The sequence below is a fragment of the Macrosteles quadrilineatus genome, unplaced genomic scaffold (genome assembly GCF_028750875.1).
Source record: "Macrosteles quadrilineatus isolate MER2022 unplaced genomic scaffold, UCM_ALF_1.0 Scaffold_1__1_contigs__length_201487025, whole genome shotgun sequence".
In the NCBI taxonomy this organism is placed as follows: Eukaryota; Metazoa; Arthropoda; class Insecta; order Hemiptera; family Cicadellidae; genus Macrosteles; species Macrosteles quadrilineatus.
Genome location: NW_026542594.1, coordinates 9,586,848 through 9,611,208, shown reverse-complemented (window position 1 = coordinate 9,611,208; position 24,361 = coordinate 9,586,848). Strand labels below are relative to the sequence as shown.

General features: G+C 35.6%; 1 protein-coding gene across 3 annotated transcripts in view; it reads left to right on the top strand.

The window, feature by feature from the left end:
- The window catches only part of LOC128994430 (46 kDa FK506-binding nuclear protein), an 86,847-nt gene extending 64,357 nt beyond the window's left edge, over positions 1-22,490 (top strand). For all 3 annotated transcript variants that reach the window (XM_054419012.1, XM_054419003.1, XM_054418994.1), the window contains 2 exons: positions 17,175-17,353; positions 22,055-22,490. In XM_054419012.1, coding sequence (XP_054274987.1) covers positions 17,175-17,353; positions 22,055-22,136 — 261 coding nt within the window. In that variant the 3' untranslated portion in view covers positions 22,137-22,490. The remainder of the gene's footprint in view (positions 1-17,174; positions 17,354-22,054) is intronic.
- The last annotated feature ends 1,871 nt before the right edge of the window (positions 22,491-24,361 follow it).

Genomic DNA, 24,361 nt, shown 5'->3' with positions numbered 1-24,361 from the left:
CGGCACAATTAACTCCCAATTGCTGCTCTCATCTCTTAACCCCAAAGTATATTTAATTATTATTAGTGACACATATTAAAAGTGAACTATTGAACATTTGTGAAGTGAAACACTACTACTGCCGGTCCGGGTCTGTGTACGAGCAATACGCAATAGCTGGCCAGCAGAAGAAACTCGTGTACGTCTACCGGCTTTGTCTTCTCAACACTTCAGTTAAAAGGAAGGTACCTCATCAATCTCATTACAGTATTATCTGTTAAATAATTAGTGACAAGTTTTTAATATTGCTCTTTCACTATACAGTCCATTTGAACATTTTTAGGCAAGTTTACCCCCCATCCGCTGGTCCTGTCGAGTCGGACGAAAATCATATCATTAATAATATATTGTGCTTTTATTAGCCTAGCTACTGTAACTGTTAAAATTGTACAACTAAACTCTTAAAAGTGTCACTTCTCTAAATAATTAGAGCAGTATTTGTATTCTCCATTACTAGTTTTGGTGAATAAATAATATTTTATTTCATTCCCCTGTGCCATCTCAGACGTGAATATTTCATGTTAGTTTCATGTTCATGTCCTCCCACTGCTACATGAATCACGTCATATTTCCTTTCAAATAGTTATTTGAAATCAGGAATTAGTTAAGATATTTAATATTTTCTCTAAAGTTTCTCAATCAATTCACCATATCAATTATTGTCATTAACAATAATTTTTGTCTGCACTTTGTTTCGTCCTTAATTTTCTAATATATTTTCACTTATCAGAAAGTCATTCATTTTATATTTTCTGTCCTTGCGATGCACCTTGGTAGCGAACTTCTCCACTAGAGCGCTCTGCCTACAGTCTGCACGTCGCAAGAACCAATGAGCGTCGAGATTCGTAAAACAGAATAAATCGCCCAATGATATTGCTTCTTCAAATTGATCATATGTAAAACTCAGTTTCAAGCACAGGAAATCAGCTGACTGAATATAAAACACACTCCAGCTACATACAGCTGTGTGAATTGAATCAAAATATAAACGTAACCTTCAAGTTTATTTACATCTTGGAAAATATTGTTTTGTGTGAATATTAAACGAAATATTAGTGGTTGAATCGATTCTTGTCTACATTAAGGATATTGCTCATAATAAATACTTCCCTACTCAATATATTCTGCGAAAATACTGATTCAAATTAAATGACTTGTGTTAAATAGACTTTACTTTTATTTACTATGTCTATCCTGGGTCTGATGGTAAAGTGAAATATAATTTTACATTCATTATTTCTTATAGAGTGAATGTAAATGAATTGATAATATTCTGAGCTATTAATTTGCATTATTGTTAGGTCTAAGACTTGGAGTTATTTTGATATTTAGGTGTTGGTGAATATTTACGTAGGCCTAAACTTATGATAAACTTAGGCCCATAGCTTACTCTTTTGATTACATAAATGGTCTGTTAAAATGAGATTCTCTACACTAGAGAAAAAGGCAAAACTTGTCAAAAATAGGCTTCAGAAAATAAGCAAGTTTGTGTCAGCCCAAATTACTCTCTCAGAAACTCAATCATTAAATGTTGTTTCCATTCAGCGCTTACACAACTATGATGATGAAGTTAGAGGTTTATTCTCTGATTTTAAAGCTTTATTCGATAAAGTGGTCTATGATGATCCTGGTTCTGATTATGACGAAACTGAAGCATGCTCTATGCAAGATGAAATTTCGGACTTGTACATTTCTCTGATCAGTGACTTGAAAATAGTGTTACCTGCTAAAACTAAAGAAGTAACACCTCCCACCCAACCATCTCTGCGACTGCCCAAATTTGAGTTGCCCAAATTCAGCGGTAACTACGAAGAATGGGTTAGCTACTACAATATTTTTGAGGCTTCTATTAATAGGAATGAAACTTTGGCCCCTATGAGTAAGTTCCAATATCTGCTTAGTTCTTTAAGTGGTGAACCCTTAGATTTAGTAAAGAGCTTAAGCATAACTGCAGAAAACTTTGATGTTGCACTTAGGCTGCTTAAGGATCGCTATGATAACAAAAGGCGTGTTGTAACTCAGCTTGTTACAAAAATCATTGATTTGCCATGCATAAGTAGTGGTTCTCTCAAAAGTCTCCAACATTTTCTCACAGTTTATAAAGAGAACACTCAAGTTTTGAAAAATCTCAACCATGACATAACAGCTGAAAATACTCTGCTTGTCCTAACGCTTTTGAAAAAGTTACCTACTGATTTAAGAAAATCTTTTGAGGATTCTCGCATCACAAACAATGACATACCTGCAGTAAATGATCTAATTCAATTCCTTGAAAGAGAATTTAAACGATTAGAAGGAGCTAGTATCGGTCTTGGTCCCTCAGCTAACGCAAGATACCCTTCAGTGCAAAAGACTCAATCTAATAGTTATAGGCCTAAACCTCTTCGAGATAGTAAACCTTACTCCTCTCAAGCTAAAACAGCTTTCGTCACAGTGACTAACACTTGTAAGTTTTGTCAAGCATCCGATCACAATATATACAAGTGTCAAGCCTTTCAGGCTAAAAGTAGAGGTGATAGAGTTGAATTCACTTGTAAAAATAATCTATGCGCCAACTGCCTAGGCCATCTACATGATACTAATAACTGTCCTTCTCATAGAGTGTGTCGAATTTGTTCAAAGCGACATCACACACTCTTACATGACTCAACTCCCACACAACAGCAGCCAAGTTACCCAACCAAGGTTTTTGAAAAAAAAATATGGTAAGCCGCCTACAAATAACGCACCCCAAAGCCATGTCACCGCACCAGTGAATAAAAGTGCTCTTGTAGGATTGTCTAGCCAGTTAAACCCAACTAAAACAACAATTTTACTTGGAACATGTTTAGTTCAGGTGTTTACCAAAGATGGTCAGCAAACTGTACTCCGTGCTGTGCTCGACTCTGCATCTCAACTTACATTGATATCTGAAAGAGCTGTCCAGCTCATCAGTGCCTCCCGTACTCAAGCACATGATGAAATCCAAGGAATTTCTGGCTCACTAATTCATTCTAGAGGAATAGTGCACATTGATATATCTGCAGTTAATGGTCAACGCTTAGCCTACCATCATCCATGCTTGGTTTTGAATCGTATCACTTCACCACTGCCTCAGATCCCAGTCTCACCTCAAGTGAAGGGATCTTTAAATGATTTTGTTCTTGCAGACCCCTGTTTTGACAAACCTGGAGAAATTGATCTATTGATCGGAGCTGATTTATTCGCTCTCTCACTGACTGGTGAGCAGCACTTCTTAGGCCATAACCTGCCCCAAGTTTTAGGAACTATATTCGGATTTGTTGTAATGGGCATAGCTCCTGTTGCTACATCTGAGTTATCAATCCCAAAAACTGTTTCTTTTCTCACTACACATGATGGAGACCTTCACAGTTCACTTCAAAGGTTTTGGTCAATCGAAGAACCCCCGACATGTGTCAAGACTCAGTCAGAAGAAGATGTTCTCTGCTTACAGCATTTTGAAAGAACCCATACACGTGATAACTCTGGTCGATATGTTGTTAAGTTACCGAAAAGACCAAATCATCCACTATTAGGTGAATCTTGTAGTACAGCTCAACTTAGACTTAAAGCGATGGAAAGAAAATTTGCTGCTCAGCCCGAATTCAAAGATTTATACTCCGAATTTATGGATGACTACATCAAATCAGGTCACATGAGTGCATGTGAGCAACCCCTTTCTGGTGAATGTTACTATTTACCCCACCATGGAGTATTTAAGGAGAATCCCCCTAATTCCAAAATACGAGTCGTATTTGATGGTAGTTCCAAAACAAACAATGGCGTCTCCCTAAACGATATCCTCATGCCTGGCCCTAAGTTGCAGAATGATATTAGTGATGTCTTGCTGTACTTTAGGTGTCACAAGTTTGTGTTCACTTGTGATATACGACAGATGTATCGCCAGATTCTGGTGGCTGAAGATGACAAGAAATATCAGTTAATCTTTTGGCGATCCAACCCTGATGAATCCCTTCAAGTCTTAAAGCTAAATACCGTCACCTACAATCTCAACTGTTCCCCCTTCATTGCGATCAGAACATTACAACAATTGGTCAAAGATGAGGGTCACTCATACCCCAAGGCGTCTGAGATTCTAACTAAATCAATATTTTATGACGACATCATCGCTGGAGCAGAAAGTCTTGATGAAGCTTTGTCTGCACAGAATGAACTCAAGAACTTGCTCTCTAGAGGAGGTTTTGAACTCCGAAAATGGATTAGCAACGCACCCCAACTATTGGACCAAGTCCCAATTGAACACAAAGAGACTCCAGTGGAGTTAACTGAAAATAGTGAAGCCTTCTTCAGTGTCCTAGGTCTAAAATGGACTCCAGAGTCCGACATGCTTTCTTACAAGGTTAAGGATGTTGAAATAAGTGCTATACTTACAAAGAGAAGAATATTATCTACAATCGCTAAACTGTACGATTTACCAGGATTTCTTACACCCGTAATTTTCTGGGCAAAAACACTTATTCAGTATCTCTGGACAACAGGGGTAACTTGGGATGACCCTGTTCCAAATGATGTTAGAACCAAGTGGCATTCATTCTTAGAAGAACTCCCAATAATTCAAGAATTAAGAATTCCACGCTACATTTCTACTTCTCTGCATACGGCTGTGCAACTCCATGGCTTCAGCGATGCTTCAGAGAAAGGCTACGCTGCTGTTGTCTACCTTCGTGTCACTGACTCTCAAGAGAATACAAGGCTCTATCTCATCGTCTCTAAATCAAAAGTCGCTCCTTTGAAAAGAATTTCTCTGCCACGGCTTGAACTTTGTGGCGCTCACTTACTGGGAAAACTTCTTCAATATTCTTCAAACATACTCCCTGCTCATATGAAGATTGAATCAATCTATGCTTGGTGTGACTCCACAATTGTCCTAACCTGGATACGTACTCTTCCATACCGCTTGAAAGTCTTCATTGCCAATCGTATTTCAGAACTCCAAGAATTGGTCTCTCCTCACTCATGGAATTATGTCAAATCTCAAGACAACCCAGCAGATTGCGCCACTCGTGGTCTTTCACCCTCTCAACTTGTTACTCATCATTTATGGTGGAATGGACCGGAATGGTTACAGTCATCGTCAGATTCTTGGCCTAAGCCAAAATTCACACCTGTTATTGATGATGACACTCTTGAAATAAGGCCAAATCCTCTAAACGTTCTAGCAACCACAGAGAAGATTAAACTCACTGATTTTGATATACTAGAAAAATATTCATGTTTCAGGAAACTTGTAAATGTCATGGCATATATATTGCGATTCATTCATAATCTGCAAGCCGATGATCACCGCATTGGACGACTTACTTGCCAAGAAACTTCTTCAGCGAAATTAAGAATTTTCAAACTCATACAAAATACATCATTTAAGGATGACATCTCTGTTCTCAAAAAGGGATCTCAATGCAGCTTAAAACTTGCTCGTTTATCCCCATATATTGATGACAGTGGAATAGTGCGAGTAGGCGGCAGGTTGAAACATTCCAACCTTACACAAGATGCGAAACATCCAGTTTTGTTACCTAAATCTCACTGTACTGTCAAACTGTTGATTATGCATTATCACCTAAAGCATCTACACGCAGGCCCTCAATTGCTGCAGTCTATTCTGTCTCAAGAGGTTTGGATATTATCAGCCCGCAGCGTGATAAGATCTGTGATTTTCAAGTGTCAAAGATGTTTCAGACTTAAGCCTGTAAACAAACCTCCACTGATGGGAGATCTTCCTGAAACTCGATTGAAACCTGTAAGGCCATTCTATCACACTGGCATGGACTATAGTGGACATTTTGACATTAAAGTTCATTCAACTAGGAACACTCAACGGTTTAAATCATACCTCTGCCTCTTTGTATGTTTTGCTACGAAAGCTGTGCACCTAGAAATTGTAACAGACCTATCTGTAGACTCCTTCATAGCTGCACTAAAACGTTTTGTTTCTCGTCGTGGATTGTGTGCCCACTTATACTCAGATTGCGGAACTAACTATGTTGGAGCCTCAAAGCAACTCATGAAAACTTTTCAGAATTTCATCAAGGAATCAAACACTAAAGATGCTCTTAACAACTTCGCGTTAGATCACTCAATAAATTTCCACTTTCAACCACCAGCCGCTCCCCACCAAGGAGGCCTATGGGAGAGTGCTATAAAAGGTTCTAAATATCATCTGAAAAGAGTCATAGGCGATAGAGTTCTAACACTAATGGAATTAATAACACTCGCCACACAGGTGGAGGCTGTACTAAACTCGAGACCCTTAACAGCGTTATCCGCTGATCCATCTGACATCTCAGCCCTTACTCCGGGTCATTTTCTTATCGGCACTTCTCTTGTGGCAGTACCGGAACCAAATCTTGAAGAAGTTCCCGAAAATCGTCTCAACCATTGGCAAACTGTACAAGCCCTACATCAACGCTTCTGGCGACGTTGGCATCAAGAATATTTACATCAGCTACAACAAAGAAAGAAATGGGAAAAGCCCAACAAGAATCTAGAAGTGGGTGATCTCGTTATAATTCAGGACCCTAGAACACCACCACTACTTTGGCCTCTTGGACGCATAGTGAAGACTTCGCCTGGATCGGACGGCATCGTCCGAGTTGTCACCATCAAGACTCAGCGGGGAACCTTCTGTCGTCCTGCTACCAAGGTGTACCCGCTCCCCTGATCTCATTATCAGACCAAACAAAATGTTTATTCTATTTTCAAACATATTTCTATTTCAATGTTATGTATATATATTTAATCTATGTTTCTTATATTTCAATGTCAATCTTTATTCATTATGTGTCACTTTGTAACTTTCTCAATGTTTTGAACCATGTACGGTTCAAGGCGGGCGGCATGTTCCGTATTCAAGCGCTACCTAGATATTTCCAGACGTTTCATATCATACAATAACCTTTGTCCTGTCACGTGATGTCTGGAAACCCCAATCTCGCCCCAGTTCTCTTGCATTCATGCAACTACTAACATGTCCCCGGCACAATTAACTCCCAATTGCTGCTCTCATCTCTTAACCCCAAAGTATATTTAATTATTATTAGTGACACATATTAAAAGTGAACTATTGAACATTTGTGAAGTGAAACACTACTACTGCCGGTCCGGGTCTGTGTACGAGCAATACGCAATAGCTGGCCAGCAGAAGAAACTCGTGTACGTCTACCGGCTTCGTCTTCTCAACACTTCAGTTAAAAGGAAGGTACCTCATCAATCTCATTACAGTATTATCTGTTAAATAATTAGTGACAAGTTTTTAATATTGCTCTTTCACTATACAGTCCATTTGAACATTTTTAGGCAAGTTTACCCCCCACTACCCATTACAAAAGTTGTAGATAATTTTATGCCCTTTCCAACGATACCAAACAATTAATGTTTGAAACTAAAATTAAAGCCAAGAGATTAAATAAACCGTTAACAAACACTTAACAAGGTAGAAAGTCCGGAAAATATTGCGGCTGGAACAATTCTTTAAATGCGTATATTTCGCATACTGGTTAACGAACCGGGATGATTCTTTTTTTGTTTGTAAGATATTTTTTAAGCCTATCTTTTTTGTATTTACACCTTTGTTGTTAACCTACTATTTGTCAAAAAGTTATAAGCAAAAGTAAAATAAAAATAACAATTAAATGTACATTTATTAATATTGTGGGATGAATAGTAGGTTAACAACAAAAGTGTAAATACAAAAAAAGATAGGCTTGAAAAATATCTTACAAACAAAAAAGCATCATCCCGGTTCGTTAAATGGTATGTGAAATATACGCATTTAAAAAATTGTTCCAGCCGCAATATTTTCCGGACTATCTACCATGTTAAGTGTTTGTTACCAATTTATTTAATCTCTTGGCTTTAATTCAAGTTTCAAACATTAATTGTTTGGTATCGTTGGAAAGGGCATAAAATTATCTACAACTTTTGTAATGGATAGTTATTTCATTCTATAAGCGTTTAACAGGTTATGAGGAAAAATTCAAAAACAATGATATTAAAAACCACGTTTTTTAATATAGTGAGATAAATATTAAGTTGACAGCAAAAGTGTAAATACAAAAAAGATAGGCTTAAAAATTATTTTTTAAACGGAAAAAGAATCATCCCGATCCGTTAAACGGTATGCGAACTATACGCATTTAAAAATTGCCCTAGCCGCCATTTTGATGACGTCATAGCTGGAAAACGAAACAGGCGCAGACTTGACACCCGAGTGGAAAACACTTCCTAAGACACCCATATTGAAATGCAAAAGCAAAATTCCCTATACACGACATGCACACAGAACCCTAGTCATGTCCAGGACTAATATTTCCCGGACCGTACACCACTTTCAGTGTTTTTTTACGGTTTATTCAATCTCTTTGCTTTATTTTTAGGTCTAATCACATATTTAATCACATATTGTTTGGTATCATTGGAAAGGGTATAGAATTATCTACAACTTTTGCAACGGGTGGTATTTGATTTTATCTGCGGTTAAGAAGTTATAAGCAAAACAATAAATATAATAACAATAAAAACGACGTTTTTCAATATTGTGCGGTGAATATTTAAGTTTACAACAAATGTGTAAATACAAAAAAGATAGTTTGTAAAAATATCTTTCAAACAAAACAAGAATCATCCCGATCCGTTAAACGGTTTGCGAAATATACGCATTTAAAAATTGCCGAGCCGCCATCTTGATGACGTCATAGCTCGAAAACGTACCAGGTGCAAACTTGACACCCGAGTGGAAAACACTTCCTACGACACCTATATTGAAAAGCAAAAGCAAAATTCTCTATACACGACATGCACACAGGACCCTAGTCAGGTCCAGGACTAAAGTCTGTCTAAAATTATTGTGCGGTTGGAATTCAACATATGATTTCCCTATCATGGTAAATCTCCCACTCATTTACCCTTTTCTACACTAAAATCCCCCGTGACAATCATCTGTTTTATATTGCAGACAGGTATTTTAGAAAGCATTTGTTTATTATGATTGAACTACACATATAATAAAACTAGAAGAATTATTTTAACAATAATAATCTACGTATCAATTTTAATTTCACTAGAAGTGTTGTTATAATGTAATATTAATCCTGGACTGGCATTTATGCTTTATGCTTTTGATGGATTGTTTTAAATACCGGGTGTCCGAAAAAAACTGAAACATTTTAAAGGCAAATACTGTTACCAATTAAGAGACTATGTTTAATGTTTTATATATGGATATAATGATTATGAAAATCTGCCGAACGCACTTTTCCCCACCTCCTTCCCTATCTGCGCGAATCCTTTTTTGGAATAAAACATTTTTTACACCCCCGGTCCCAACTTTAAGTCTTAGCTGTCTGGCGCCCCCCTAAAACACTTGGCTGACTGGCGCCCTAGGCTCCAGCCTAATTAGCCTAATGGGTAATCAGGCCCTGTATTTAAAGCTCAAATTCTTAAGTTTTATTAGAAACTTAGTAGGCTATAACTCGATATTAGCACCATCAGTGGCCCGGCAAAAATCTAAGTGAAATTTGAACTTTTCCCAGGTTTTGGTTAGTACTTCAGGGGATACAAGCGTTGCCATTTAATGTGACATGTTAGATGAGTATTTTTCCCCATAACTGGGTGGCATTGAGATGGGGAATGGTCCCTGTCTATTTTCAACAGGATGGAGTGCCGCCACACTACAGTTTGAGTGTGCGAGAGGCGCTGGATACTAGTTCGACGATTGGTGGATTAGCAGGGAAGGGCCCATCCAATGGCCTCCTAGGAGTCCAGATATGACTTCTCTGGACTTTTTCCTTTTGGGGTCAGTAAAGAATGATGTCTACTCGGTGCAGATTCGTTATCTGAATCACTTCTGACAGAGAATAGTCGCATGTGTTGGTGCAACATCCTCTGAAGTACTGACCGATACCTGGGAAAAGGTCAAATTTCGCTTAGATTTATGCCGGGTCACTAATGGGGCTCATATCAAGTTATACTAAGTTTCTAATAAAACTTGAAAATTTAAGCTTTAAATACATATATAAAATATTAAACATAGTCTCTTATTTGGTACTGTATCAGTATTCGCCTTTAAAATATTTCAGTTATTTTTCGGACACCCGGTACAATTTCAGTTCTGGTAAAATGATTAAATTAGTTGATATCGTGGTGAACTGGTTTCAAAATTCTAAAGCGATACTTCACTTCTTATTTGGTTATTATTTTAATACCGTAGGTAATGGGAACTTTGTCAAGGTCTCTAGCAAAGCCCTAAGGTCAGATCAGGACGAAAACCATTGGGTTATCCTGTTTATGCCTGAATAATCAGTGTACAACATTGAACTCGCTAGGTAAATGACAAGTAGGAGCATTTGTGTTGAGTAAGTGAGCTGGTACTTTGCCTTTAATATGTATCTATAGGTCTGAGGTCATGATCAATGGAGTCATTTCATTAGACTTGTTTTGTTATACAGAATATTGTTTGCTATAATTTTCTATTACTGAGGATAAACTAACATAACAAATTGATCATACTATATTTGAATGAACGAGTTATGTTTGGAGGTGCACACAAATTAAACCATTTGTATGTAGCAGCTATATTACATTTTTTGCTTTTTCCATTGTTTACTAATTGTATAAATATTTCAAATCCCTAATAATAAAAGGCAAATATGCCTTAGTACACACCAAATAGAAAACAAAACTCGTAAAAATATATAAATATAATTTTATATATACAACCACAAAATGAACCTAATGATGTAAATTTAACAACTGTTAACTGTAATGTGGACGTTAACAAAGTACTAGAGACGTTCCATTACATCATTCACTCTCATAACTGGAAAGATATTCACCATCATCTTCGCTTAAGCCATCAGAGTCAGTGTCATCATGCAGATTTATAATAAATGGTTCCATGATTTCGTCACGAAGTCCTTCTTTTAAAAAATCTTCTTCCTGGATATTTTCAGCATGAATTACACATTTCTTCCAGTCTTCTACTGTTACATGGTTCATGGCATTTTCTAGAAGGTTCCTGACATCCTTTATTTTGAAAGACGTGTTTTTTTGCGCCACCTCCCCTTTCACTTGAGCCCAAATTAGCTCTATGGGATTGTATTGACAATGGTAGGGTGGTAGGCGAATAACCTCATGACCCATCTGCAACGCAAGCTCGTCCAGTTCGTACCGCGGAGGAAAGCTGTGCCTATGCTGCCGCACGGTGGTGAGGAGTTCTGCTACTGTGTGGACTGGATTGTGTTCAATACCGTTATCTGATAGCCACTTCACAATGTCTGCCTTTCTAGATTTTGAACTTGGAATTTTGTTAAGTTGTTTCGAATGGTAGCTGGCATTATCCATTACAATAATACATGGCTCTTCTAGGCTTCTCAGTAAATCGAGAAACCATTCGTGGAAAACTATATGGTTCATTTCTTGGTGATAATCGACATTACTTTTTGATTGAAATACGAGCTGTGCGTCTTTTATAAAACCATATTTAGCTGACCCAGCGTGACACACGACAAGTCTAGAACCCTTCCCTACTGGAACCCGAAACCCTCCCTTGCCATCTAAGCTTTCCCAAATACACTTTCTTGCATGGTTTTGGTTTACCCACGTCTCATCCAGGTATACAATTGGGAGAGGAGTTTCCTGCCGCCTTAAATCGTGCATCTTTCTTAGAAATACTACCCGGGAAGCGACAATATCAGACCGTTCTATTAAGAATTTTCGGCCGTTGTTAGTCTTTTTAAACTTAAATCCCACATCTCTAAGTATCTTACATACAGAATCTTTACTTCCACTAAATCCAATTTTTTCTTTTAGCACAATCTTCAACTTCCTGCAGGTCGGGTACTCTCCTCTTTCGTAGAAATCAAAAACAGTTTTTCGGACTACGTCCTTGTCGAATTGGTCTAGATCAGTTTTCCACTTTTTGTGGGATATTTTCCTTTGAGATGAAGAAAATGTTGCTTCTTTTGATATATTTTCTTTATTACAATCTTCGGAGTCCATATTATGTGCTGCAATGGATTTGTTTCCTTCTCCCGTTATGTTTTGAACTGTTCGAAGAGAAACAGAACAAGCTTCTGCTGTAGCCTTTTGGGTTTGATTGAACACTCCCCTCACTGTCGCATTTGGTTTGCTGGTTACAAGCTGTTTTAAATAATTGTACACACTAAAAATTGTGTTTTTAGTTTGAATTGTAATGTCTTGGCACCTTTTGGCCATTTCTAATTAACACTAATCAAGTAATAATATTACACAGACTGAATAATATTAAACTGCACAAAATACTATCAGAATAATCACAATGTTGTTTACAACTAAAATGTAAACAAAGTGACAACTGTTGTAAAATTATAAACAGTATGAATCAGCTGTAGGCTGTTGTGGTGGCAGGGGCCAGGGAGAAAGCAGGGAAAAACAAATTTGTCCTTCAACCGCACATTAAATTCAGACAGAGTATAGTAGGCCTACCTAGTTTAAATCTTTGATTGAAATAATAAAACCCCTTTTAGCCTAAATGTAGGCTAATTTAAACTTAGGCATTTTTAGAATGAGTTTATCAAGTTACATAAATGTATAATTATTAACTTTTAACCTACTTTTAAGGACTTTTTACACGTGTTGCATTCTGCAACAGAGTCCTTTTTGACAAAAAAATCCCAAATTAAACTCCTTTACTACTTATTTTTTAATTCTTGTGATGATGTTGAAAACACATTTAGGCCTAAATCGGCTTCTTCATCTGAATCCATCTTGTGTCATTCAACCAAACTTAAATGAAGCCTAGGCCTACAACTTTTAGGCAATATCCAACTGTATAAAAGCAACTGTTGTCAAAATATACAAAAATTGTTACTAAGTTTAGCTGAAATACTTAACGCAGACGCTAACCAAACTGTCTCTAAACTCCAACCTCAAAACTTCTTGTCTTGTAACACAGCTTGCGCTAATGCAATAGAAAAAAGAATGAACTAACTAGAGAAGCAGAAGAATATAAGCAGACTTCTATAGCAAGTGCGAATTACGTTTTACTCGGGATCACGGCAAATCTATCTAGCAGACAACATTTGTATATATCATATTTCAAGTTAACAAAGGTGACGGTGCACGTTTTGGTACCATGTATAAGAGAACTCAGTATAATTTAATCCGGTATCTTATTCGCCATCACTTTTTCAGTTTTACTTCACTCGAAATAGACACATCAATGTCGTATGCTAGATTTATGTAGGTCTACCGTGATCCCAGAACAAAACGTAATTTGAACCCGATCACCATCGCCATGAACAATGAAAGCGGATGAATGCTAACGTAGTGTTTTGCAGCACATAATGAGTTTAATAATGTTGAAAAATAATGAAATAAAATATCTAAGTGAGTTTTAATTAAATATTGTATTGCATTTTTATTTAATCTGAAGCAGCTTTTAACAGTTTCTATTTATTTTCAAACCAAGTTAGAACAGAACTATTTTACCGACCTTGTTTATTTGGCTAATGGTGGAGGACATTATTTCATCGGAAACTCATGACACGATTACACAATAGTTAAAAATGAAACGTTGTCACTCGATAGTCGATAAAAACTGATTACTATTCGTATTTTAGCCCGATGGTAATTTATTATTTATTACTTGAAACACTTTTGGCCAACTTGATTTGTTTTATGTTTTCCAAAGCAACTAATTATGTGACCATATGCGAAGTATTCGAAAGGGTCCGAACTATTCGACCACCGTCAAACTATTCAAAAAATCGAATACTTGCAGATAGAACGAATCAAATCGAATAGTAGTTTTACTATTCGATTTGATTCGAAAATTTGAATATTCGCACGCCCCTAGTATAAAGGATACATTATCACCGTGATCAGGGAAAAATCATTATCGTATCCCAATGTCGTGTGGACATTATCGTTGTCTTCTGCGATCAAGGCAAAATTCTGATCATATCCCATGGCCGTGTGGATACTATTATCGTCTCCTGCGGTCATTGAAACATCGTCGTCATTTGCGATCGTGGTAAAAGCTGTCAATTTTCAAATGTGCGATCTTCCCAGACAAGATGGGTGTCGGTATTGACATGACATTGACTTTAGACGATCGATTCTCGATACTGAAACCAATACCCTTAGTATAGGTGGTATCGAGAATGATACATACCTAGTTGCAAGTGTAGTGGTTAGCGTATCACACTTCCGTTTTCTGTTAAATTTCCTTTCTGATATGCAAACATACCAAATTTTGATACTTTAACAAAATGATTTTTCTTAATGATAGGAATACATTAGACAATAGACAATAGACAATTTCTTTATTACAATTTCGTCAAGAAATGTTACAGCGTCAAATTTTACAGATACAAAGTGAAATGGAAAAGCCTCTTCAGTGTTGTGTGTGGTCTTGCCATGCAAAGAACTCATTTAGGGTGTAGAAAGCTTTGTCAACCAGCCATCTCCGTAGCTTCCTCTTCATCAGCAACGGGCCTCCAATTTTCAAGTGGTCTGGTAATTTGTTAAGCATCTTCACTCCTGCATACAGTGGTTTCTTTTCAAACATTGCATAGTTTCCTGCATATCTGGTGTTGTATTAATGTATATCTCTTTGTTTAGGCGGGTCTTTGGTTACACAGTAAAAAACAGTTTCTAGGATGTAGATGGAAGTCACCGTCAGGATGTTCAAGTTTTTGAAGGCATCTCTACAGCTTTGTTCTTTACTTATGCCTGCTATTATTCTGATAGCCCTTTTTTGCATAACCAGGACCCGGTTAAGATTGTCCATAGTGGATCCACCCCAGACAGTGATACCATAGCGTATATGGCTTTTAAACAATGTATGGTATGCAGTCCTCTTTGCCTCAGGGGTACTAGTCTCTTTGATTCGTTTTATGGCAAAGCGAGCTGGCCCGAGTTTTTGGCAAAGACAAGCTACATGACGATCCCAGGATAAATTTTCATCAATTATGACACCTAGATGTTTAATTTCTTCAGCTGCTGTCAGGTTGGGCATTTCAGATACTGTAGACTTTTTATTTCCAAAAGTAATTTGCTTGGTCTTACTTTCATTGAGGACTAAGTAATTTTTCATACAGTAGTCCTGTGTCACATTGAAAGCTATATAGGTGTTTACTTCTAGTTGATCTATGTTTCTGTTTGCTGTAAGCAGCACAGTGTCATCTGCATACATGACCATCTTGCTGTACTCCTCAAGGTGTTCTGGGAAGTCATTAATAAACAGGCCAAACAGAACTGGCCCTAGGACAGAGCCCTGGGGAACTCTGTTAGTCGGTAGCAATTCAGATCTGACAGTATCTGTAACCCCTTTTGTTGTGTGTTTTATTTCTACCATTTGGCTTCGCCCTTTTAGATAACTTGCAAACCATTTCAGAGCTGTTCGCTGGATTCCTAAATTTTGAAGTTTAGTTAGAATAAGATCATGTCCCAAGGAATCAAAAGCCTTGCTTAAGTCAAGATACAGGCTGGGGATAGTGTTGCCATTTTCTATGTTCTCAATGATATATTCAACAAGGTCTATCAGAGCAGTTGTGATTGATTTTCCAGGAACAAACCCATGTTGGCTGTTTGTCAATGCTTGGTTTTGACTAAGATGCTCCTGGATTCTTACTTTTATAATCTTCTCTATGAGTTTGGAGACAGATGAGAGCAGCGAGATAGGTCTGTAGTTAGAGATGTTTTGTAGGTCCCCTTGTTTGTGTTTAGGAAAAACCAAGGCTGTTTTCAAGTTGGTTGGAAAAGTCCCCTCTGCCATCGACATGTTTAAAATCTTTATTAGCGGCATTATTAATTCATCTGCACATGTTTTAAGGATTTTTGAAAGATATTTCATCAATGCCTGATGATGTAGAGTTCTTTAATGATTGAATGGTCCTGCCTATCTCGTCAGGTGTTGTTGGACGGAAGGAAGAGAGAGTGTTTAATGTGGTAGCTGGAGGATTTTGAGCTATTGGTGGTGTGTTGTATCTGCTGTTTTGTTTTAATGTCTCCTCAGCTATGTTTACAAAATAATAATTAAAGCGGTTTGCTACTTCTTTAGGGTCAGTAAGTTTCTTTCCATTGTCATTTAGTTCTATTGTAGAATTGTTGTCAAGCTCTTTCCTCCCTTTCCTCTCACTATTGATGGTGTTCCATATGGCTTTGGCTTTGTTTTCTGCTTGTTCAATGTATGCAGCACTTGTTTCTTGCCTTGCCTTTTTTAATTTTTGGTCGTAAGATTTCTTCTTATCTGTAGCTATTTTCTTATCATCAGGATGACCAGTTAGGAGAAATTTTTCTTGTGCTATTAAAAACTCCTTTTTAAGTGTCATAGTTTCTTCGTCATACATCAGTCGTTTACCCCTTTTTTGTGTAGTCCGAAATCTTTTTTTTGGACATGCATTATTAATTGCAAGCTGGAGCGTTTGGTTGAAGTTAAAGTAGGTTTCTTCCACATTATTTGTTCTCAAAACAGGTTCCCACGTTACAGTGAAGAGCTCATTTTTTAAGATCAGCAGATTGTTGTGGTTAAGGTTCCGTCGTGATGTATATGTTGTTGCTGCTTTTGTTTTTGGAAGGTCCAGTGTGCAGTATTGTCCTGTGTGGTCTGATAGACCTGTGTGAGAGAGACCACAACTTTAATCATGGTGGTGTGAATATTTGAACACACCATGTCAATTGAGGATGCTGAGGTCTTTGAGATTCTTGTGGCTGGGAGCTCTAGTCTTCTTATGTTATACCCATCCAATAGCGAATTTAGTGTAACAGATTCTCTAGAAGCCTCATCTGTCTAGTGCATCTGACAGAACTTGTAGTGACATATCAAGGTCAACACAAGGTGGTCGATAGACTCCAAGGAGAAAAAGGCTCTTCTTCCTGTTTATGTGTATTTTTATTGCTGTTATTTCACATACCATTTCCAAGCTGTATCCTTCTATCTCTAGACTTTCGGTTTTGTTGGTTATATTGTTATGCTTGTAAATTATTAATTAGTTTATGTACCTTAGTTTACGAGCGGAAACAAGAACCATTTTAACAAAGAGAACAAGAAGTTTGAAAAGAACCATCCTTTACCACTAATATTTACCACCCGTGTATTTTAAATCTTAATTAAAGAATAAAATATTTTCTAGGTCGCTGTTCATTACATAGGAAAGTTGAAAGACAGTAACAAGGTGTTTGATAAACAAACCAAGGGAGAAGGATTCAAGTTCAAACTGGGGAAAGGTGAAGTAATCAAAGGATGGGACATTGGACTTCAAAATATGAAAGTTGGCGGCAAGAGAGTGATCCACTGCCCTCCTGAAGTTGCGTAAGTTACTTGAGAATGTTAGCAATCAATAAGTGCAACTGTGTGTAACGTCACAGAAAACATACTACTATAACCCAGAATGCCAACTGCATGGTAAAAACCATTAAGTGTTTTGAGAGAGCTTTGCCTGTCAATCCGTAGGCAGCGCCACCAGCGTTGCCATGCACTCAGTATAGCCTACGGATTGACAGGCAAAGCTCTCTCAAAACACTTAATGGTTTTTACCATGCGGTTGGCATTCTGGGTTATAGTAGTATGTTTTCTGTGGTAACGTGGGCTTAGACTCAAACACAAAAAAAATCATAAACACACTAAATATTTATTTATAATCAAATCACATTCTTAACCAAGTATGTCACTTCACATTGACAAAGGATCAACTCCATTTTACATTCAAAAACTCAACAATAACAACTTAACCCAAAACTAGTGTTGACTAGTGGTGTGCGATGCATCAAAATTTTGATTTGATTTAGCATGCATCGATTACGTCTCAATGCATCGGTTTTTTTCAATCCAAAAGATGTATTTAGTTCCAAATGAACGCTCAAAGCAATTTAATAATCATTTGAATATTATAATCAATATATTTAGCAGGGGCGGCTCCAGGAATAATTTTTTGGGTAGGCCTGACAAGGATCAAGAAAGAGTTTGATCGGGGGGACAAGAGGTTTGAAGGGCTTTCCCCGAAAAAAGGGAATTTTAAAATATAAATGCAAAATAATTAGTTTGAATGCTTTTCCTTTATTTACATATAATTAAATTTATTTATAATTTTTTAATATGCGCCAAAATTTTGGGGCCTACCTGGCCTGCCCTCTGGAGCCGCCCTTGATATTTAGTAAATTTGTTTAATTTAATTTTTTAAAAGGTATGATCTAATAACACAAGCTGTAAATAATCTTTAAAGAAAATCATGCTGTGCTGTATCATTTCGAATCACATGAATTCAAATCTAAATCCTTTAAATCGCATCAATGCATTGAATAAAAAAAAATCTGCATTGTACACCTTCCTTCCCATAACATTATTTAAGTATTGCAGATACATTAATGTAACTGCCACAAACGGTTCCCTCACTCTGCTTTGCCAGCCTTTCCTACTTCCTTCACAACTTCCTATGTCGTTGTCTTGTTTCCCCCCTTCCCATATTATTTTAGTATTTTAGATAAAATTATCTAACTGCCACAAATGTTCCCCACTCTCCAAACTTCTTGCCTTTACTACTTCCTTCTCCTTCACCACTTCCTATGTCGTGGACCTGTTTGCCATTTATGAGATGGATCCATGAATGTGATTCACATCAAATTGTTTAAGATAAAATGTTATTTGTCATAACCTTATTTAGCTACGTAAATCAAATCTGTTAAATATTGTACCAAAGAAAGTATGTTTTATCTATGACTGTACCTATTCGATCAGGGGTCGTTCTCAAATTGCGACTTAAATGTAAACCTAGGGCTTTCTCTGTACTTTTTGATCAGTTGTCATTAGGGGTGTGCGAAGCAGCAAAAAATTTTCGATTCGAAGCAACGATTCGATTCAAAAGATTTTCGATTCGATTCGATGCAACTCGATTCGAAGCAATACGGTATTTTCCTATTCATAATTGTCAATTGAGTGGATTAACAATAATTAAAATTTACCACATTTGTGTAATGCAAATTTTTGTTGATGTGGTATTAGGCCTATTCATACTTAACATATGAATTTTAGGTGAAAAAATATTTATTTTCAATCATAGGGATTAGAATAACCTGTGAGCTGGTTTACTTGCCTATTTCATAATTTTTACTTGGAATTGGCTCAATTGCAAGAAAGAAGAAAATATTTTTTTTATCAAGACATTAATTCTCATTTTAATAACTGTTTAAATAACTAAATAGGTACCGTCAGCTAAATTACAACAAATTTGAATGGAACTTAATATAAAAAGACCATTAAGAAATAAATATAGCCTACATATCACAAGTTTAGGGCCTGTGGGCCTGCTTCAGGACTGCAAGCAAGAAGAAAATAAAAATAATATGTTTCCACCATGCAATATGTATCATTCATTCCCTGCCTCCTAACCTCCTTAGTATAATAATCTCACACTTACATTATTTGTTACATCATCATAAATAAAGAATTATCTATTATTGGCATCAGTTAGTCGGCCTCCTACAGCTTTACATAGGCATTATTTTTTATAGGACCTAAAAAAGTCCTAAAAGTGTACTAAGCAACATGACAAGTGGAGAACTCATTGAAGAAAAGATATTGTGTAAACTAATTTAGGCCCTACTATAAAACTAAAAAACAGTAAATAACACACAAACATTGTTTATGGTATAATTATTAAGGACTTTAAAAAATGCATATCATGTCATACAGTAGTATAATTAATCCTAAAACAATTTCAAATTAAAATTAAAAACAGTATTAATCAATCAGTAAATGTTAATGTATATATTTTTTCATTGTTCTATTTATTTTTCTACTCAGTATTTATATATTTATATAATTTATAATTGTTAATATTTTTTAAATATATATACATTGTTGTTATAGTTATTGATAATTTTGTTTTTATGTTAGTATTAAATGCATGGCATGAAAGTGTAAATAAAAGTGAAGTGAAAAGACAAGAAGAAACCCACTGAAGCAATAATATTATAAGTGCTTGAACTGCTTCAATGTAAATGGTCTTTAAACTGTATTGAAGCATGTAAATAAAATAAAATAAAATAAAATAAAAAAAATATAGACCTACTGCAAGAGATTAAAATCCTAAAACAACTGATTTTGATAGCTAATGAATGAAAAGAATTAAAAATCCATAAAATAAAGCCAAACAAAATCACAATTAATTAGGTACCCGAAAAGTAACTCTTAGATAATATATAGTAGATTAAAATAATATTAAATCAAGAGATAAGAAAGATAAATGTTAACTTCTAATGCCCTTGGCAACACAGGTCAATGTTTTTAAACTACCCTCAATGTTTTTGGAACAGCAGGGTCTTTTTCTCTGAAGGAAGGGTAGTACTGTAGTATGTCAACAAAAACAATGAATCACTCTCCCCAGCCAGGCCCAGGCAACGATGTGTGCATTCAAGGTCATAGACCCTACCCCTCCCCTCTTACACCACCCGGTTGCTACCCAGTTGCTTCAATTAATTGCTGACAAAATGCAAGTGATGAAACAAGGAAGTAGAGACAAAAAAATATATTTCTTTATTCAAAAACAAAACTGTTACAGATTATTTTCAAAGAAATTAATTCATTGTAATTTGTGAGTTGTAAATATTGTATTGGATCTTAGAAATATATTTTTTTAACCCCATCTAACCAAGATACAGATCTGTTCACTATATCAGATATTTATTTTGTTTATAATTTATTATGTAAAATACTAAAATATATTTTAAATTAGGTATGGAATAAATAATAAATGATTAAACTAGTATGTCTGGATAAATAGTCTATTCTTTTGACTTTGTTTTCTTTGCACTGTTGTGTTGCATCACGACTTTTGTCTTGTCAATCTTGTCAGTAGACGACTAGACTAGCTCTGGCTAGTGGCAGTGCGGCAATTGCTCTGTTGTGTCTTTATTCTTAAAGGTCGTGAGCCAACTTACTAATCTTTAATTCTCATTTGAACATTTTAATTCCTCTGTAATAATAGATATAATAATATAAGAGTGTTTCTTTGGAAATAAATTATTCTTTTTTTTCTCTTGCCCGGGACCGGCAGACCCCTAACAAAAATACCAAATGTATCAGTCTATAACATTAATCTTACTAGTGTAACAATTTTTCAGACTTATTTTTAAAATGATTTTGGAGTGACCTATCTTGTTTTGGCTAAGTTTACAGTAGTAAAATATTTTTCACACTGCTTACATCAAGACAAAAAACTAAACCTCTCATCATTTGCAATGTCAAAACAAAAAAATATAAAACAATTAAAGCTATATTTAATGCAAAGAATGTATTAAATAAGAACGCCTTCGTAAAGGAAACGCAACAGCAACGCGCTCCTGTATTGCGGGTATTGCGTTGGCTTTCTGCAGGCGTTTTTCGTATATGGATACTGACTCCCTCATGAATCGAATCGTTTTTTGACCACCACTGAATCGAATCGCGATTTGATGCATCGAATCGAATCGAAATTTCGATGCATTTTCGATGCATCGCACACCCCTAGTTGTCATCATCATTGAATTTTTTCTATTTGTCCTGTGTTCAGGTCATGGCTTGATTTTAACATATTATATGCTATGATTCTTTGTTTTGTTTACATTTACGTCATTATCTTGTAACCATAATGGCAACCCATAAAGCCAATGTTAAAATTTAAAAAAAACTTTGAGTTACTTTAAAATTATATAGGCATTATCAAAATTTGAAATTGGTTACATCTAAACCATCCAAACATTTGACAAAACAACCTTGGTAAGTTTGGCAAAAATATGTTGAGCCGTTATTGAGATTAAGTGTTATAAAGATTGCATTGAAGTTGGTCCCATAGAGCTTCGCTTCGCTCCGCTCAACAATAAGACTTGTGTTTTTACTTTCCTGTATATTAAACTCCATTTACTTCCTATAGTTTGACATTTCGATAGTTTGACATTCCTTAAGTCCACAAAGTGTCAAACTATCGCGATTCTAATGTGCTATATTAATAATTTTATTAATAAACTATATTTGTTCCAGATATGGAGCGAAAGGGGCACCACCGAAAATTCCACCTAACAGTACTCTCATTTTTGAGGTGGAGCTGAAGAACGTACATTAGGGCGCTACTTACTTTCCTGTATTAGGTTTTAAGTTTTGACAGAAGATGTACAAGGACTGCAGTCTGTGTAACTACCATCTGGTCTATCTGTTAAATTTCTCTTAGAATAATTCTGTGATAAGTGACTTGGTAAGTTTTTTCATATTTTCAGTAATGTTGTGTTCAAGTTTGTGTAGTTATAATCCACGGGAAAGTCTTTTTACCAGCAGTATTTTTGTACCGAGTAAGAGTAAAACATTGTCACTTAGCTGCTATACTTTTGTTTTAAGTCCCATTATCAATGATCAACTGATCCCCAAGCTGCATTTGCAACTGACTGTATAAAGAAATTGAATAAATTGTTTTTACAAAACATGTTAAATTTCTATTATTCCTATCCGATTTATTTATTGTTAATAGATAATATTATCTAGTAACTAAGACTTTATAAACTATTTTAAGACATATAAAAAAATTATCAAATATAGCTAAAGCCACTTGGGCTGTACTAAACAAGGATGGGTGTACATAAAAAGGACAATGAAATTCCATATCAAATTGATAATACATCCCAACAGAATAGTTACAAAATAAAAAAAGAAAAAAGGAATTCGCTAATATATTTAATGAGAATTTTCTGAATGTAAAAAAATAAGGTTCAATCTTATCCAGATGGAAAAAAGGCAATGAGTTTCATGGTCAATGAGCAAAATAATATGTATAGTTTCTTTTGCTATGAGAGCAGTTTCAAAAATGTATTGGGCAAACACAGTTAATATTTTACAATTTTTGAAATGAATTTTAACACGTTCATCATTTTTAAGTCCCATCATTGTTCTTAATGTCCTTTGCTGTAATTTTAAGATTCGATTAAGATTTTTCTTAGTTTTAGCTCAATATAAAGATATACCGTATGAAATGTGGCTATGGACAAGAGAATGATATATTGTTTTCAAAGTATTGATATTACATAGATATGACATCTTTTTCAAAGTAAATATCCCTGAATTTATCTTTGAGCAGACATGATCGACGTGGTCCTGCCAGGATAGATGTTTATCAACTTTTAAACCTAAAAAATCTATTTTTTCAACTTGTTTAATTTCATTGGAATCCAAAATAATCAACGGTTCTATTTAGTTTTTACATTGCTTAGTTGAAAATGATATAAAATTAGTTTTACTTTTGTTTATTTTGAGATTGTTGGATAGTAAGTAATTTTTAATATTTGCAAGTTCAATAAAGGTATCTATTTCGATGTGTTCTACTGTTTTTCCTGTAATTTTTAAGTTAATGTCATCAGCATATAAACACATATTTCCACAAGGTACACACGACAGTACATTTGGAATCTTATCAATGTAGCAAAGGAATAAAACAGGGCCTAGTATTGAACCCTGAGGGACACCAAAGTGATTAAGTTTTATTTCTGATCTGTTTTTTACCAGCCAATTATTTTTATTAGACATGATTTCAACGTATTGCTTTCCATCCGATAAATATGATTTGAACCACGCCAAAATGTGACCTCTTACCCCCATATCTTCTAGTTTGAGTATTAGAGTTTGGTGACATACCCTATCAAAAGCCTTCGTAAGGTCCATTGATATTCCTTATTATTATTATTATTATTATTATTATGTCACATGGACATAACATTTTCGTGGCATGTTGGTTGAATTAAATGATTACAACAAATAACAAGGAAAAAGTAAACAAACAAAAGACTTGTAAGTTGTAACATGTGTTCATAATTAATAAGCCATCTACCCACAGTATAATAGCAAATTACAAAATAGAGTACAAAAATAAAAACATCAATTAATTGTTACTATTGAGCAAAGATTATACTCAATTATTTATATTATATATACAGGGTGAGTCTTCTAAGCTGTCCTAAACAGATTACAGACGAACGGCTTGACATACAGAGATAAAACAAAACTTTTCCCTACTAATTCATACCCAAGGAGCAACGTAAAAATGTTTTTACCATTTTTTAAATACAGGGTGTTCGAGAAACTGGGGGTCATGGGTTCGAATCTCAGAGTTTTCAAATGTAAACATATGTCATGTCGTGAATCATTTTAAAGCTCTAGACTAGAGAAACAATTTGGTAGAAACAGAACTCATTTATCTTTGTCCGTTTCAAAATGGCGGCCATTTTATGGAAAATATTGATATTTACAGAATATCCTGTATCTTGGAAACCACTAAAAACCTATTTTCATTCTGTTTGAAAATTC